The sequence below is a fragment of the Haemaphysalis longicornis genome, unplaced genomic scaffold, assembly GCF_048455015.1.
Source record: "Haemaphysalis longicornis isolate Haplotype H1 unplaced genomic scaffold, Haemaphysalis longicornis Haplotype H1 scaffold_1, whole genome shotgun sequence".
NCBI classification, from domain to species: domain Eukaryota; kingdom Metazoa; phylum Arthropoda; class Arachnida; order Ixodida; family Ixodidae; genus Haemaphysalis; species Haemaphysalis longicornis.
This window is the reverse complement of record NW_027526203.1, coordinates 160,019,499-160,038,394: the sequence shown is the minus strand read 5'-3', so window position 1 is coordinate 160,038,394 and position 18,896 is coordinate 160,019,499. Positions and strand designations below refer to the sequence as shown.

General features: G+C 48.0%; 1 protein-coding gene across 3 annotated transcripts in view; it reads left to right on the top strand.

Annotated features, from left to right (window-relative positions):
• The window catches only part of LOC144138581 (peptidyl-prolyl cis-trans isomerase-like 3), an 85,786-nt gene extending 67,421 nt beyond the window's left edge, over positions 1-18,365 (top strand). The window contains exons 7-8 of one of the 3 annotated variants that reach the window (XM_077670949.1): positions 8,187-8,220; positions 11,003-18,358. In XM_077670949.1, coding sequence (XP_077527075.1) covers positions 8,187-8,220; positions 11,003-11,017 — 49 coding nt within the window. In that variant the 3' untranslated portion in view covers positions 11,018-18,358. Of the gene's footprint in view, positions 1-8,186 lie in introns of all 3 variants that reach the window. The other 2 variants (XM_077670958.1, XM_077670941.1) reach the window with 2 other exon arrangements.
• The last annotated feature ends 531 nt before the right edge of the window (positions 18,366-18,896 follow it).

Below are 18,896 nucleotides of genomic sequence, written 5' to 3'. Positions count from 1 at the left end.
ACGACGCGAGCTTCCGCGCGAAGGGCTCTTCTACGATACTGAGCGCATGCGCACGCTCCTCTAGAGTGTTGCGGCGGCCGCTATCACTTGCCTTCCCGCTGTCGATTTCGACAGCTGCGCGACATGTGCGCGTTAGCGTTCCTCGGTGGGAGTTTTCAGCGCGCATGAACCCCGAACTTACGGCCAGTAACAACAGCTCCGCTGTAAATAACGGCCCTTTTGCATCAGAAGTTCGTTTGAAGCCGAATTTTTCGCGCTTCTTTAATTAAAGAAGTGGTGTGGAGCTAAAACAGTTGCGTGCAGCGCGCCACACAGCTGCCGTACTCGTTCGCGCGCCGACGAGGCCCGACTCGACCGCGAAAGCGGGCGTCTTGATGGGATGCCGTGCCCGCTTTCGCCTTCGCGTCTACCACAAAATGAGGCGTCGTGAAATCGCCGTCTTTGTTCGCTGCCTGCCTTTGCCTTCCTATGATGCCTGCCTTCTGGGTCGACGCGGCGGCGGCAGCTTGCTGCGAATACGGCATCATATTGTACGGCGCCCGTCTTCGTGTTGGGGCGGCGGCCTATCGGTGGGAGACGACGCGCGCTCGGCGAGCGCCGCGCGGGTAGGGCACGTTCACGACTCCTGATTTCATGGTTGCGGCGGCAGCGGGGCGGCGCACTGCACGGGATTGTTTTAGCTCGAAACTACTTTACCAAAAAATTAAAAAAAGGTAGCATAGTGTTGATTATTATAGAAATAAAAGCCAAAAAGTCGCTACATTTACAGGAATTGTAAAAAGCAGGTTTCAGTCCCGAGTAAAGGGTAATATCAAGGTGCCAGCTCCTATTCGATTTATTGCGCACCTTCTAAATAATTCTGACCAATTCTATTTTTCATGCAGTTTTTGGATTAGTTGCTCTTAAAAGTGCACTCAGCCGCGTTATTCAAGGCCGTCAGTGTGCTCCAAAAGTGCTCCGAAATAGCCCCTAAATTGCTCCAAAGCTGCTCCAAAATAAGACTTCTGCTGCTCCCGTGCCTGCTCCAAAAAGCTAGACCCTGCTTCCACCCGTAATACCAACAAGAGTGATGCTGCGAGAGGTCAAGTTTTGAATTCAGAAACTGTAGGTAGCCTTCAAATGATTGCCCAAATGTGAATCTCAAGCCCATTCCCCATTGTTTGAAAGTATTCAAGATATCATGCATGTTCAACTTTTACTCTTCACCGCACACCATGACCAAGTAATCATCCACGTATCTGTAGAGGCCGCACATACTGTCCTGAAGGCACAGCATTCTGTGCACGCGCTGTTTACGCATGGGTGCCACGAGACGGTGCTTCTGCGCCTGCTCATGCTGCTGCGGTGAAGTGCCGCTCGTGCACTCCGCTGGGCTTCACATTTAGCCGAGCATTTTTCATCTGTTGCTTTGTGTTCTTTTCTGCTCGCTTTCTAATATGCGTGCAATTCAATTATCTGCTTCATCGTGGTACAATTCTTTACTCAAAATATGGACGTACAGTGGCAGGGTCCCAGAGAAAGAGAGCGCTCTTTCCTCCCTTCACGTCCCGTCTATCCTCCTTGGCACAGCAAAGCCTACCATTGTGAATACTCTCCAACTAGCTTAACTGTCATTGCTTCTGTTTTAGCCTCTTATTGTTTTACGAGTGTGTTGCCAAAGTATTGAGAACGGGAACATGCAGGTATGTACGCAGTTTCTAGCAAGGTGCTGGCCAAATGTAAAAAAAAAAAAAGTCAAAGTACTCAAAATGGAACTTCAGCCGGAAACTTGACCTCATTAACCTGACACAACTTTGTGTGGAACTTTGTCTTCAATCGCTGCGTGGAAAATACACACAGCCTAAATTTCACAATCAGCGAAAAGGCAGTGTGCTGTGAAACCAGGACAGTTGCTGAGTTCTGCTACAACGAAATAAGAGAGGTGACATTGCTGTTTTTTTATTCACACACAAGAAAAAAAATAAACAAGTGCTCCAAATGGACTCGCCACCAGGGGACGAACGAGAGCGGTAGCGTTCTATGACGGCTCCCGCAACCAGTGCAGTTTTCATTGGTCCAAAAACCCCAGCCTCCTAAAAGACCACCAGTGAAGAGGCAGCAAGTTTTCAGCTTCCCAGGCAGATCAACGTCACCACGGTGAGAAGAACTTAATTGATCAGCGCAAGGCACATTCCCACCTGGTGTGACTGATGGCTAACCCTAACGGCGAGAACGGCCACCGGCGTAGCATCATGCGCGTGCCAAACCGTGCACGTGACACGCATGCTCGTGGCCACGTGCCCCCACCACGCTGTCACCGAGGCACCTGGGCAAGCTACTGGAGCATTGCACCACACTTGCCATGGATGCAACGAAGGCAAACAAAGACCTCAGTGAGGAAAACAGTGCACACCCAAACGACCTATAGCTTCGATAAAAACAGCGGGCGCATTGTGGTGACCAGTGAACCGTGGCGCAAGGCTCTCGACAAGTGCAAAGCTCGCAAGCAAGGACTCACTAGTGCTGAAATTTCTGCTACTAAAACGACCGCAAGCCACACCATCGCCAACCAATGGGCATCAACAAATCCTCGGCAACGATGTCCCTTGCCAGGGGATCATTACAAGGTGACTTACCGGCCCAAACCAGGTACGAAACTCTCCACTTTCCGCGAAGAGGAAATCTCTGCAATCCTAGCGCAAGCATGTCGCATGAACTTCCCAGAATTCTGCAAGAAAGTCTTTACTCAGACTCAATGGCATCAAAACCTCATCGAACAAGCACGGACAGCGAAGACCTGACCATCGCACTATCTTAAATAACGCAACTAACGATCCGCAATCAAACGCATGATCAGTAACCCCTTATATATAAAGCCCCTACCTGGAACTGTTCAGGGAGTGATACATGGCCTCACTCCCAGTACACCGAGCCACCGCCTTATGGAACTACTAGCGGCCAACAAACAGTGTTAAATTCTTCACACCCAGTTGTTGGGAAACTGCAGGTACATCCGCCGTACTCACATTCCAGGGACTAATGTTCGACTAACCAGTGCATACAGTCTTTGCAAGCCCTACCGACGCACAGTCCAATACTGCAAAACGTGTGGTGCATTTGGCCATCGCAAGGACATAGCCCGAACGCGGAGAATAAGAGCTGTACTCGCTGTGGAGCCACAAACATCAAGGAAGAACACACACACGTTGGATCAAGTGCAAACTCTGCAAATTGCCTCATGAAACTGCGAGCAAGGATTGCAAAGACAAGCTTTCCCCAAACCCAAAAAACAAGCGGCCACCTCCACCGCCACCACTGTATGCCGACCAGCTGCATGATACCGTACCACCAGCGAGCTCCAACCCGCCGGCAAACCAGCCCAACCCTCCACGCGGTCGTTCTCAGTCCTAAAACCGCAATAACGGCAGCCTAGTGCAAGCAAACAACTAAGTCAGCTGGAAAGACATGGTCTCTGGCGCTCTTTGCCCTTAGTCGGCCTTGCGCCATAAAAACCCAACCATCATCATCATGGAAAGACATGGTCAACAACACCACCAAGGCCAACTCCCTGTCTTCACCGCAGCATTCTAAGTACTCCGAAAGCATTGAAGCCTTCAGGCAGCAGAATGCATCACTGCAACAACTAGATGACCCACAATACCAAGCACAGGCACAACAGGAAGAACACCGCCTCCAGCAAGAATCTCTACAACGGCAACTTCGTGAGCAAGCCCAGCAGGCTTAAAAGCACCGAGAGCTTTAACATAAGTTGGATATTCTCCTTGTTTAAATACAGCAACGTAACCAGGTGCCCACGACTGAAACAATAGCTGATCCACAATTGCTAGCCTAGCTGTGGAACAACGCCTGGTTAACACCTTGGAAAGCATGTTCCATGCTGCACCGTCGGAGGTGATGAAATCAACCCTCAAACTAACTTTTTCCGCAAGAATGACAGCTTCAGCCATGATTTCAGTCAGCTGGCTTCCCTTCATATTTCCACATGTGAATGCGGCAAGCACTTGCTTCAACTTCCTCATGAAAGGCACAAATGTATTCAGCATGCCGTGTTTGCAGACTGCGTGTTTATCCTTGGCCGGCATGAAAGTCCTGCACTGGTTAGAGAGAAATGCGCCAAGAGCTCTATTTCATCCACAATGAGTCCTCCATGGTGAGAAAATTCGTCCATTGTCGAACCACTCTGACCTGTCACATCCAGAACTTTTTCTCTGAATCTAAACCCAGTTTTCAATGCTGTTAAAAGAGGCAATACATGTCCATTTTCCTACGCGACCACCAAAGGCAGAGAGATCTCTGATCTCTGCAGCTGCCACACAGTGGAGGAGGCAGAAACTCTCGCCAGAGCCCTCACAGTAGCTCATCAGTCTGACCCTACTATAATCACCAATACGTGCACTGATTCTAAAAAAGCTTGTATTCTCTTGGGCCGAAGCGCCACTCATCCAGGCGCATTACCCCTTTTTTCTGCCATTAAAGGACAAGTTAAGGTGCACTGGATTCCTGGGCACACTGGCATGTCGTGGAAAGAAGGAGCTGGCCTGCTCGTCCTTGAAACATTTCTTGGGCGCCCGACATCAGTGACCAAGTCCAGAACCCTAATCCTCCTATTCTCACATTCAAATTTATCCGATAAGCAGCTTCTGCCATCACTTCACCCCAGTGTGACGTTGCAAAAACGGCTAACCCTTCAGCCATCTCCACTTCACCTTTAATGAACCAATATAGATACCCCTCCCAAACTGTGCACGTGTTGCAGTACTGCAGGATCAAACCCACATCCTTTGGGACTGCCCAAACACACAGCTGTTTCTTTTCTTTCTTCGGGCGGTCTGGGAGGGGTGGACACTGCTTTTCTGGAAGTTAAAAAAAAAGATGTGGAGCAAAAAATGCAGGTGCATAGCAGAAATTCACTCAGTACAAATCAACTATTGTTATGGCAAAAAGTGGAAAATAAAATACCTCAGAGGGATTTCGTATTCAGTTCTGCCGTATCCCAGAGTGCCATTACTAGGCTTTTCACAAATATTGTGTCTTTTTTGCTGCTCCTTCACATAGGCCCATGAGTCCGCGGACACCTGCAGCCCCTTCCCTATATCAACCTAGAGGGAAAGAGCAAAGTGAATGAATGCAAACTTACCTAGGGCAGGTGCTGCAGACAGGTTTATCCGGGATTTTGAGCACTGTGTGGGGCTTGTGGGAGAGGATGTGAATTTTTCCCCTGTGCTGAGGCACTGTTGCTTGTTCTCAACAATGAAATACTGTTACCTAAATGAATTGGTCCAGATATTTTAATGTTAGCTAACATTTTATGACTGTACGAAGTACTTGCACAATTCTAAATGCTGAGCTGTGGGAGAAATGCAGAGGACAATGTACTATGCAGGCTCAGCTCAGCTGATACCCATACCTCCCCAGCCTTACCTTTGGCAAATAGCCACAAACAGGAGAAACAACGGCGCACTTCTCAGGTTTTGCACGTGCCAAAAGGGGTGCATAAGGCAACCTTAGACAAAGGGGAAGGAGGGGTGGGAGGGCATGCTTTGCAAAAACCTAAGATTCAGGAACCAATTCATGCCTGTTTCCAGTGATTCAAGTTTACAGACAATTTCTGGTTATTACAATGGCTTTCTTGGGGCACTTCAATATTGTTATAAGTGGGCTAGACCGTAATGCACATATACAACGAGGTGTCATGTGCAGCTGACTGCACATAGAGGTTATAAATAACTGGGTAAGGTGGAGTAATGATACCGTTATTGCAACCTTGCCCTAGCTTGCAGCCAATCAGTTATTAGGTTACAAACTGGTCTGCACAACTGGTCTGGATGCAACAGAGCAGCAAATCTTCAGAAAACACGTGTTGTTTTCATTCAGAGAACCACACGTATTGTAGACGCAAGTGTGACTCAACTAACCGTAAATTGAGGCATTAAATTATAGTGTTCTGTTGCAGTCTCATGTATATCAGGGGAGCACGTTCATGGTTAGGGATCCAGTTCTTTAATATAAGTGAGCCAACATCCTGGTTGACTGACAGCATCAACCAGAGTTCGGCTCCCTCAACTGCATCAGTTTGCAATGGTTCGGAGCCATAACAAGGGAGTATTAAGGTCCCAAGCATGTCGCTGGATTCAAGAGCCTTTAGGATGCTGGTGATGAAGTGACCGTTCACCCAGTACAAAACTCTGGGCACTGCACTTTTGCTCAGGAGATCACAAACTACTGCCACTTCTTCCATGTCGCATTCCCGGTTAAGCAGTTTCGCTCTAAGGTCCTACGGTCCTATAAAGGTCCTACGATGTCTTTGTGCAGCCGTGCGAGGGTTTTCAGCCCTGGCGAGTCTATATTGACATCGAAGCCTGACTCCCTGTGTTTTTCAGATGCCGCTCATGAGAATGCCCGAAGCACTGGAATCGATTGTAATGGTAAACGGTGTAACTGATTTTATGCAGCACGCATTGGTCCGGACAGCTTATTGAGCTTCCAGGCCAAGCTTTCGCTCACTGTGAAGTTCATGAGGCGGAGCTCCCCGAGGTGTTCCGTGGCACCCAGGGAGTCCAGATCCTGTGCCCAAGTCTATGGAAGCATCCCCACATTCTGTCCCACTAAGGCAGTTATGATGGAGGTTTGTAGGAGATGTGGCAATGAAGTCAGGGATGGCAGCGTCTCAGATACGTTGGTGGCCCTGCCTGAATCCTCGTGCCTGGATGCAGTGATGTTTTTGCAGCAGCCACATGGTGAAGAATGCTGCATTGTTGGGGGAGGCATCTCAGTCATGAAAATTTATGGTCTTCCTTGTGGAAGGCAGATAATTTTCTCCTTGTTTGTCTTCGTGTAGATTTAATCGGAAGACACCAAGAGCGTCACTCCAACCTCAGAGATTCTGGCAGCGCCAAGAGCTGTCCTTGGATGTGAGCGCTGAGCAGTCACACTGCAGGTCGAGGCGTGACAATGTTGCTCTCCAATGTAGCTCTACGATGTTGGTTCTGCATGCCCAAGCTGGGCAGGGCTGTCCTTCAGATGGGCCTGTGTGATTTGAAGGGAAAAAAAAACAACCAGCTGAGGTAGACCCCTCCATCGGTTGATGAACTGGTTAGGTAGCAGCACCACATTGGCCAACATGGGGAGAGTATCGGCCATGAGTATTTTTTACTTGTCTCTGTCCAAATAAAATGAGTCTTTTGCGCACCTGCACCACTGAATCGGCTAGGTGCTACGCATTGAATTTAGTGTTCAAACCATAAGCCAATAGCAAAATGTGATATCACAAACAGGTGGTGGTACGGACATCAGCAGTGATGACCTGGGTGTGGGCAAAAGGGTGGGACCTTTAGATTAGAGGGAGGTGTGAGTGGGTGTCATTGTTATAGCTGCCAAGTTGCCAGTTTTAATGAGCCGAGACATTCAAAATAGCAATAAAGCCTCTACTTGATAACAGGGCTAAAAGCAACTAATAGAATGGTGAAGTGGTCTTTTAAGCAACAACGTTTTTGAAGAGTTAGCATACATAGCGAGTTGCACGTTATATTGGTGTAATGAGATATAGAGTTTTTAATCACTAGTGAATTCAGGTGAGGCTGTGGACCGTGTCAAGGACTGTTATAGTTGTGGTTTGTTCTTTCAGCTTCCCTTCAAAACTTTGAAATGGGTAATGCAGTCTTGAGGAGATTGGTTGAAATATTTAAAGGCTCGTTTCTTGTTGGGGCTGGACGTGGACCCTGAGGCAGGTAACTGCCTGTTTGAGTAGCTGTAGTTTGTGGAGGATGAGATCAGGAGGGTTGGTAGGTGAGGAAGGCTGGTAGGAGGCGGGAGGGGCAAGCAGTTGCCAAAGTCTCCGCTGGCGCCATGATTGCCCATGTCACCATTTTCACTTCGGCTCACAGGTGGCAGGGTTGTCCCAGTGAGATCCAGCTTCATTGCTACTGGACCTGCTGGGCTCTAGACAGCCACTCAATGGGGTTATTTTGTTTACATGTAACCAGGTGTAAACTCCAAACTCGTCACTGCAACGTATCATAGCCACTGGCGCTGCTTTTATGTTTGTCTCAAAACATAAGCGCAGCAGGCTTTTCAGTAATGAGTCCAAAGCTGCCGGTACCAGCTGTCGTTGCACGTTGCATGCATTGTTTTACCATTTTCGCATATCGCACTGCTTTTTGTAAACTATGTTTGGTTTATCTATACAGATTCCAACAGAAGGGAAATAACTATTCCTTGCTTGTAAGTAGTTTCTATACCCTCATAAAAGTAGTTTATATACCATCATAAAAAGAATCCAATAAACATTTTGTTAACGTTTTATAGAATATTTCTCTCGAGTTTGCCACCTAGTTTTAATTGAAAGTCTATAGAGCCGAGTCAGTAGACCTTACCGGTTTTTAATATAGTTTGTTATGAATTTCTTGTAGTTTGCAATATTTTTTTAATGAGCTTTCTATGCAATTCTTGTTGCACCCAGTTGCAATATGCACTTGCATATGATCAGAGTTTTTATCAAGTTTTCCTGATAACCTGCAATTACTGGTCTCCATAAGGTTTTAATTCTACAAAACCTTCAGTATGAATTGGCTTAATTTAAGTCCATTTCAGTTAATGCAGTTCATTTTGGAAATTTCAGTACACTGTATGGTATTAAGGAGCCTATGGAGAACTGTCTTTTTGCTCCATCCATGTAATACAAAAGTCAGATTCAGGAAACTACTTTTTATTGCGCATTGAAGTTAACCACAAGAGCGTGGTTGATGGTGCTCACGTTATTGCACATTGACATTGACCGCGAGAGTTAGGTCAGTAGTGCTTACAGATCCCGGGACAGCATTGTCGACAGCAACGTTTTCACGCGCCTAATGTCGGCCCTACATTTTGCAACCGTGTAGTCTGTACAATGCAAATAAACCATTTTTAGTAGTGACGAACACGTTGGAACGCACCTAGTCTTTCAGGAAAGGTATCTCGAAGACTTTTACGCAGTACTGGTGCCACTAAATATGCAAACTACTGCATCATGCAGATTTCTGCTAAGCTAAACGCTATGTAACAAAGCCCACATCTCTATACAGGCACACCAATTGCGTGGCTGATCCCAAACATAAGTACTAAACCATTAAAAACTTGCACCAAAACAAATGAAGCAACACAGTGCAAACCTTTGCCTTCGAATGCAGTTTTTCATCAAAGCTTGCTTGTCAGCATAATAAAAAGGGGCCAGAACTCTTTCTCAATATCCTTTCTTCCGTCGTTTAAAGCAGTTGTAGTCAGACATAAAATTTAAATGGTCTTTGCTTTTTGTAGCTGTATGACAAACAGCCAACATTTTTATAGCAGTCACAAGCATTCCAGCCTGTCATTGTAAATCAGTAGCTCTGTTTAATGCAAAATTAAATCCTGGCTACTGCCTATATTCCTTTTCTGCAAAAACTCACAGCGTTATCCCGCAGTAAAGTATCCTGAGGCTACAAATATCACTCAGTCAAAACAGCAACTGCTAAAACAAGTAAAAACCAACTCTCCAATCACAGCCTGCACCAAGGTGTGGTCAAGAGCATCTTAGGGTGCGATATCTTTTCGCACATTGCATTGTTTTACATAGAACGACTTGCCCTTGAGCTCCTCTTTGAGAAAACGTTCTTGAGCAGCACTCTTCCAAATTTTGTAGGGTTGCCGGAGCAGGATTTCTTTATTGTCTATTGCTTGCCATTGCCAATGTCAACCTGCAAAATGAGAGCACACTGTAGTTATGTGATTGGCAAAAGTCTTTTTGAAGCATACAATAAAGGGCAAATTGGAGCAACAAAATGGGCTTTTGGAGCAACGAGCAACATACCTACCTTGGAGCAGTAACACTGCTTTTGGCATAGGAAAAGAAACCACACGAATACCAAAACATGTTTTCCAAACCAGCCATAAACCTGTCCACAAGTCTGTTCGTTGCATTTGCATATCCGTTCTGTCATACCTCAGAAAATTTGCTCGGCCTGATGTACGGCTAAATGCAAATGTATCAGCTGCTGCGACATAAGCTGAAGTTTCCTTTTTTTTCAAGGCGACTAACTGCCGAGCACTACAATAAGCAGAAAACTCGCGAATCACACTATTTACAAAAGTAAATTTCGATAACTCACATTAGGGGAAATATTGACTTTGGTGCCTCTCTGCAGAGTCGGTTGAGTAAATGCATGTTGGTAGAACTAGAAGACTAAGACGTTTCTTTTTTTCCTTTTCTGAGCAGCTTACTCTTCAGACCACATGGACATCCTTAAAGAAGCGATTGTAAATAGGTTGTGCAGTAAAACAACTTAAACAGGCTTCACGATTGAGAAAACATCATCTTTTAGTTTGGGGGATTTGTATGCCAAAGCTACACCTTCACTTTGAGGCACGCCATATTGGAGGGCTCCAAATAAATATTGACCATTGGGGCATCTGTAACATGCTCCGAAATTTTGACACTCAGGCATTTGTATTGATCGCCTCCATTAGAAAAAGGGCCACCACAGCCAGTATAAAAATCACATTCTTGGGCTCAGAAGCACAAACAAAAAGTTCATTCACTTCCTTATAGCTTCAGTCCTAAAGTATGAGCTTTTATTGACTTTTTATTACCTCTATAGAACCTCAATACAAAGTTTATTAAAACCCAAAGTTCATTTCCATGAGGGTTGTGCAAGAAAGGCAACATTCACTCACCAGGCAAAGAAATTGAAGCCATGGACATCTCGACAACAAAATGCTGAGTGTCTTGTAATGTGCTTCCATCAAGCAGCAACACCACAAGAGTGCATGCTATATTCAATAGATTGAGTTAGTGACCTGTAAGCGATGGCACGAGCATTAGCGAATGGGACGTACGTGTTCCGCTGTTCAGCAAAGTGTTAAAATCGTTGACTCATCTGCCATGTTTCATTTCATCTTCATCCTGCCGTCGCGTAATGTTGCACATCAAAAGAAAGGGAAGAATCTCTTGGGGGAGGGGAGGGGAATTAATTATTTTCTTTTTTACCAGGAAAAGCATCCTTAACAGTCTTCCAGATTGTCCTCGAAACATATAACCAGGACTCCGGATGCGAACTGCTCGAGCTCCAGGACATTGTCCTGTGTCAAGGGCAAACCCCTAAAAGGGGATGGGCTAAAACCCCCTGCAAAGAAAACAAAGCACGGGACTTTGAACGACGCACCAAGACTGCACCAATCAGCGCCAGAGACCGTACGGAATCATGACCAAAAATGGTAGCGAGCCGGAGAGCCAATCCGAGGGTACCGGGCAGGAGACAAGCAGCGTGGTTACCAAATATGGAAAAAAAAAAAGACTGACAACCAGTTAGAGAGTGCTGTGATGGAGGCCAGAGGGTTTATAAGCGGGGAGAACTAGGAAAAGAGGAGGAGGCAAGGAACCAGGAGGCGGAAGGAGCACGTGAGCTTCAAGGAACGAGCCAGGAGGGTGCGGCCAGGCCGGCCAGCCACCAAGCCTGGGCAAGAGTGCGCCAACTTCGCATCGGCTGTGGCGTTCTAGTCACAGCACAAATCTGCCTGCATATTCGTAGCCCCAGCAGCAACGGTCGGGCACCTGTGGCCAGCGTCCACGCACTGCCGATGTTTGCTGCGGCGGCACCGAAAGGCTACGTTTGTGATCCTCCTGGGGACCTTCAGTGGCAGCGGTTACCACGGGGATAGCCTCCAAGGAACTACTTTGGGACACGCCGTGCCAACGCCGTCCTCAGGACAACTGACCGCAGCGACGCCGGCATCACAACGAGAGACGACGGCTACCACCGTGTCGCGGTCACGCAAGGGTGCGACACGTCAGCACCGACCGGGGTAGGCCAGTCCGTTAGGGACACACGTCGTAGGACACAACTAGATAGTAGTTGTTGGAAAGAATTTGCTTTGGATAGTGTATTGGTTACTAGTGGGTGTATTTGAACTAATTGTGTAGAAACTTTGTTGTAGAGACTTTCGGGTTTTGGTTTGAATTGCATCTTGGGATATTTAGTTAGAAGTGAGATTGCTTATTGGTTGTGTGCAATTGATTTCTTGAGTGCTTTGCGTTAGGTTATTTCAAGTGTGTAAAATAAATGTTTTGTTAAACCCGTCAACAACTTTTCTGCATCCATCTCTCTAAGCTGGTCAAAACACCTCACCGTCTCACGTGAACAAAAATTGTCTAGCCTGCAGGGTAGATCCGCACCCAGGATATTTTTATGAAGACCAGTCACGTGTCTTACCAGCTGGGAGAATGGATTTGGAAAGATTGGTGACGGTAGCAACCCGCGGTTTGAACAAAGAGCAGGTGTTTCAGTTTATCGATGAAGAGAGCCAAAGTGCACGAGAGGTTGGATGCCCAGCTAAAAGATGTTCAATGAGAAAATGCAGCGGCGCCTCGAGGAAAAGGGACATAAACGGAACGAATATACCGCATGTGAGACAGAAGGCTCGTGGGTCAACGACCTCAATAGGCATGCTAGACAAAGCCCGCACATCGCCGATGGCAAAGAAACGTGCGGTTGGAAGAACGCGGTTCACACACCGCTATGGTTTCAGTGAAAAAAAAATAAAAGGAAAAGGGTTCTCGCAAAAGACCGCGGAGGTGAAAGGCACATTCAAAGCTTTAGCGGGTGAACGTGCTGTGGGTCTCACGGCAGCGGGCGAGGCGCATAGAAATGAGCGCTATGAGAATAAGTTCTCCCAGTAATTATGATGGTTTGTGTTTGTCCAGTTGCTCTGAGCGAGCATTGATTGAGGATGAGGTGTCTACCCGCCGCGGTGGCTCAGTGGCTAAGGCGTTGCGCTGCTGAGCACGAGGTCGCGGGTTCGATTCCCGGCCGCGGCGGCCGCTTTTCTGATGGAGGCGAAAAGCAAAAACGCCCGTGTGTACGAGATTTCGGCGCACGATAAAGATCCCCAGGTGGTCAAAATTAATCCGGAGCCCTCCACTACGGCGCGCCTCATCGCCTGCGTTGCGTCGGCGCGTTAAACCCCACGATCAATCAATCAAGGATGAGGTGTCTGCTCAATCGTGCCCTGGTAGGGATAGCTTCAGGCGAGAAGGCTGTAGTCCTCGGCCGTTGGAAATGCCTATGGGTAGTGTGAGTAGCCCCATCCCCGAAAAGGCTTGGGCAAAATGTTTAGACAGTGAAGCAGGGAGCTCAGCGTCTGAGATTGTTAACGCGGTAACTAGGACGCAGCAGAGTACCAATATATCAGACCAACGAGGATAGCAACCTTGGACAGAGATCTTTGCTGTTGATGAAGAGCCAGAACTCGAGCTAGGTGACAGGGATGCAGTGCAAGCGCTAGTGATCCCAGATAAAAAGAACTTGAAAGCTCTGAGTATGCAAGTCAAGTCTGCACGAAACCAGAATAGAGGGGAGCACAGGATTGCTATCGTTCAGCGGTAGTCTGAGCACAAAATGCATGAAGGATAGCAAAATAAAATTCTGTCAGCCTGAAAAAAAAATGCTCAGTTCAGACACAGAGTCGGACTAATGAGCAGACGACGGGCCAAGCTGAGGCAGGGTATTAAGAAAGCCCAGAGTAAGCACAGCAAGCAGGGCAGCTCACAACAAAGATGTGGCTCGCTAAGTGGCTTGCGAGCTAGAAGCGAGCAAATAAACGCGGGCTACTGCGCTGTGGGAGCTTAAATCACAAAGTTTTGGTTCCTGTGACGACCATTCGCCCAGGCTACGTGTCACCGTCACGCGAGCGGTGCGACCTAAGTCTGTTGTCAGAGTGAAGCTAAAGTTTGATGAATGGAAAAAGCGGAACTAGGTGAAGATGAAGGCAAAGGTCAACAAACCTGATGGAAAACACGGAGTTGACTTGGGCAGGAGTAGGACCCATAACGGTGACAAATAAGTTTGTGTATTGCGGTAAAACAAATATTTGAGTAAAGTGAGATAACAAGGGTGATGGAAATGTACCGTATTTACGCGCGTACTGAACCCACACGCATAATGAACCCCTCCACGCTTCTTCTTGAGAATTTACTTTCTTGTCATCTTGCATAAAAAATGGAGCGGGAATGTGTTTTTATCTCAGCATGGTTGCTGATGTCGTAGACGATGGCAGTAACTTATCACGCCACAGAACGCACAGAAAGACTAATGGCGTATTCGGATGGGCGTTTACGAGCGCTCTGGAGTGCTCTGAAAAGCATCCGCGCCTTCGGTTGGTAGAATTCGAGCGCTCGAACTACCTTTGGTTGGTACTTTCGGAGCATCAGCCTCCGACTCGGAGCGCTCCCGACTGCTCTGACTTCGAAGTGAGAGCGTGGCGCGATCTGGCCGGGAGGACGGGTTACGTGACACAAAACGCTGCGGTTGCTGGCAGGTGACAGCAGTGACAGCGCCAGCGTGCATTTCAGAGGGGACAACAACAACGACATTGCCTACTTTGTGCATGTGTGATGTTCATGGCGTTTCTGAGCGTTTGTGTGTCGAGTTCATGTCTACAAAGCCATAAATGCACCATGTCAAAAAGGAGACGGCTACTGGAGGCGGAGGAAACGTCAATGCTGTTGTTCCAGCAGATCGCAGACGAATGCCTTGAAGCTAGCAGCTCGGACGACGACGATCGCCAGATTTATGCTAACAAGTTCGCAGAGTTCGCCAAGCCTCTTGATGTTCCAAAAGAAGCAGTCCTTTCGAACTCCATTTTTTGTTTACTAAACTGAAAACAATATAACAGAAGGTACTGCTTATTCTTGGATTACACATATAAACAAAATAGAATCAGCATGACATGGCTTGGCTGATCAGGCCCAATTGCGGTTAGCATTTTTCTGAGAGTGCGGTTGCGCGAAAGGGTCATTTTTGGTGCTTTGAGGGGGTGTACTACTGAATGTCGAAGAGGTGCGCGCTCGCAAACGATGCAGTGCCGTTGACTTTACCGTTGGTATACAGCCCCCCAAGCTACTCCGTACAAGCAGCGGCAAAAGAAAGCGGCCGCTGCCGGAACAACGCCCCGACATACAAGGAAAGTAGGCAGTTTGTGAAATGGATTAAACTGACGGCGAGTACGCTGATAATTCTTGGTCGTAAATGGCGTTACACAACTGGGGTAAGTCCATGCACGAAGCAGCGGAGACAAATCTATGTTGTCAAACTCACTGCCGGTGTCCAATGTTCTGAGGAGGTGCGCGCGCGTCTTAATGAACCTATGACGCCCTAAATCTCGCAGCTGTTTAAACAATGCAATAAATTACGCGTTAAGATCGCGTGCCGCTGGTGCCTGCGAACCACCTAGCTTCGGACAGTCGTTGTTCAAGTCACTTGAAGCCTCGGTCGCTTCGAAGCTTAGTTAAGAGTTCTGCCACCAGATGTCCTTTTAATCAAAGGTCCACGCGTGGCGCCACGGTGCCACCAACTCTATTTGACGCACTTTTGTGCTTCTGTGTCCACACCTAAAAGTATATCTTACACCGTGGCCTGGACAGTGATGACACAAGTGTGGAGGACCTGTGGACTGAAGACAAGAGAGAAGAAATAAGACAACATGCACTACTACAGATCATAGAAAAGCGCGCTAAGCTGGATCAAAACAGGCAGCCGCAGACTGACCGTGAAAGTGTGCTGCGCCGTCTAGGCGAACTGAAAAGAGACACTTTGATGCGGCAACTATAGGGAGTGATGGGAGCACTAACCGAGGAAAGTTGGTATAATAGCGAAAGAAGTTTTATTGTACATGTATGTTGACACACATAGGCAGGCATATGTGCAGGGTATGCTATGTCTTCATGTGTCTGCTTTTACTGCAAGGTCTTTCAGTGCATCAATGTGCTCCCTGTGCAATTTAACCAGCTCCAGATGACATTCCTCTCTCCTTTTTTCTCTTTCATCCTTTTTGGCTCCTCGTTCTTGATGCAGGTTCTCCATTCGTTCAAAAAAATAATCCATGTGCCTCATTCAGCGAGCGTTGGGGCGACCAGTTTCATCTTTGTTCCTTCTTTTTCGTTGTTGATTGCCTGCATTCTCAGTAGCCTCACTTGTGGAATCATCCAGAGGTTCGGAGCTACTGTGGTCAGTACCACGGAGCAAGATATAAAGAGGAGCGCCGACTGTGGCCCAGGAAAAATCTTGTGCTCGGGCAGATAATGTCCACGCGCCGCCGGCCGCCCAGCTTTCCCTTTGCTCTCTTCCTCCTCCGTTCGCCCTCTCGTCGCTGTGCCTCGTACATGGCTCTTCCCTTCTTCGCTCTCCCCAGAGGCATCTTTTCTTGCGCAGCGACGTCTGTCTTATGCCTGTCCTACTATGCAGGAGGCATGCGTGCACGCGCGGAATTTAAACACCCGTGCGCGGCCGCAATAGACGGCGCAGATAAGCGCACGCCGCCGCATACATGGCGATCGCTTATTCCCGGAACGTTTAGTCTGGCATTATGAATATCCACTAAAAATATTGTACTAACCCAGCACATGTAAGACGCAACTGAACGACGACGACTTCAGAAGCACCAAAGAATGAGCAAGAGTAATATGGAACGCCACAACATAGTCTAGCGTGATTCTGCTTACGACGAATCGATGCAGCGCAAAGGTTACCCTCTGTTGTTATCCCGCTCTCCGGCCGCGTGCTTAATTATTTATGCTGCTTCTGCGCACGAACAACGCTTACAAGGGTCGCCCGGAGTCTCCATCGGCAAACGGCAATGAGACACATTTCTGTGCCAATGACTGAATTGGACGGCTGCCCTGTTGTATCAACTGTACAAAAACACTGTCAGCTTCATAAGGAACCCAAGAATATCAAACGCATACTTCATTTTAACTCATGCCGCAACTTACCGCCCGATGTTCACTGTCGCTCTACGGTCGTGTTATCTCGTCGATAACACCGCGGTCTCCAAATAAAATGCTGCGATTTGTATGGCTGCAATTTTTTGGCTTACCAGGGTTCCCGGCGTTTTTTTTTTTTCGTTAAGCGACTGACCAGCAAAACAACCGGCTCGTTAAACCTTTTATTTCGGCGAGTTATCGCGAAATGAAGGCTTGTGAAAAGACCGCACTGTCAGGGACTTGATCTTGAGCAGATTGCTACGTCGCGGGCAGTCGCGGGTGATGTTATCGCATTTCTGTTCTTTTCCGATGAGCGTGTAAGTGCCGGCCCGTGTTTGGCCCGGCCCGTGTTGCCGGCCCGACTCTGTTTTGGACGCAAGTTGCAGAACTGCGAGAAAGCTGAGGGAACTTTTATAATCGCCAGTGATCAGAACCAGTTACTCCTTTCGCCTTTTGTAAAACCTGTTAAAACAGAGCCAAATTGGTATTCCCAAATTTACAAAACGAAGCCACATTTTCGGCAAGCACCGCGCAAAAGGTAGTGTTTGTATAGCAGCCATATGTTTGTATGTGGTCTCTATATTTTGTTTTCCCGCCATGGAAACCAATCCTTAACGTATCTTTGCCGTACGGCCACTCAATTCCTTCGGGTCCGGGTTACCCGGAAGGTGCTGTCGAACAAGTTAATCAACTGTGCGAAGGAGGCGCGCAATGAACGCGAAGCGGCGCCAAAGCAGGCCCAAAGCAGTCCGTGCCCAAAACTACCGTCGCCGTAGCAGACGACAGAGCCGACGGAATGCGTTCCGCCAACTCGCCCGCCGGCGCACGGGGAACGCCGGCCGCTTAGCCGCCGCCGGCTAAGGCCCCTTTCGCTGCGCCATCTACATTGTGCTCCGCGAGTTATGGACATTAAGAGCCCGCCGGCGAGAGCGAAGTCGGCGCTCCTGTTTATCTTGCTCCGTGGTCAGTACTTTCAGAGGGTGCAGTTGTGCTGGTAGATGTGCTGGCTTCCTCAGTTGGCTTAGGTGCACTCTTATATGTCACTGAGTGGACACCACGAAGAACTTCGGGCTCAATACTGTCATCTGCTGCCCTTATCTGCGCAAATTCTTCGTACGACATCTGGCAGCGAGTCTAGCCTGATGTCCTGTTGTTGGTGCCTTCATTTTTCTTCCTTTTGGCTATTGTTTTGAAGCGTGACTCGCATTGTGTTCGGTAGATTCCGAGTATTTGGTGTATTTCCTTGGAAATGTGCTCGTAGATAACTCGCTTGCTACGAAATGTTTTCATAGGGCCGACCTTGCTTGAATATTGTGCCTTGTTTCTCCTTCCTCCCATGGTCCTGTTTACATCACAGAAAAATAAATGCTTGGTTATAGCACAAGTGACATTCTGCAAATTCACAGATTTTGTGTACTACCTAGAAAAACTACTGTTTCGAATCGCCCCGCAATTTTTTGTGTGGTCACTGTAGCCTTATAGTCAGCAAAGGAAAAGTGTACATGCAAGACTGCAGTTAACATTGAACAGGGTGTCTAGCGACCGGGAAAAGACAGGGAATTTTGCGCCACCGGGAAAAGTCAGGAAATTGTCAGGGAATTTTTCAATCAAGTAGTACCAGTCAGGGAAAACCACTTCGGGGAACCAGTTTTGGGGGGCCCCCAAGAAGTTACCGAACGCAACACGTTCGCGCGCGACGAAAGCGTGAACCGCATGAAACGTTTTCTCGTTTTTCTGCAAGCAAAAACGCGCCGCGCACGAGGCGCGCTGACGCCGCCGCGAAAACCACCTGCACGGTGCGTGCCGAGCGGCAGGCGCCGGCAACATGGCGGCTGCACCGGCCGCGGAGTAGTGCGGTAGCTCCAACGACCGCTTCTAACCGCTCTTTAAAATGATACTCAAGGCACAAACGCACTTGCTTGTGCAGGAAAGAAGCCACCGGAGGCACGAAATCGTCGACGCGGCCGTGAAAATACCGCGCACGAATCGCGTGCCGAAACTCGCCGTGCGGCTCACGCAGCTCGCAGCTGGCTTAGGTTGCTGGTTGCACTTGCGCAGAGGGTCGATGTAGGTCTGTGTAGGTGGTGCCCAAATCGCACGCACAACGCGCTTTTTTTTTTCAGCGAAT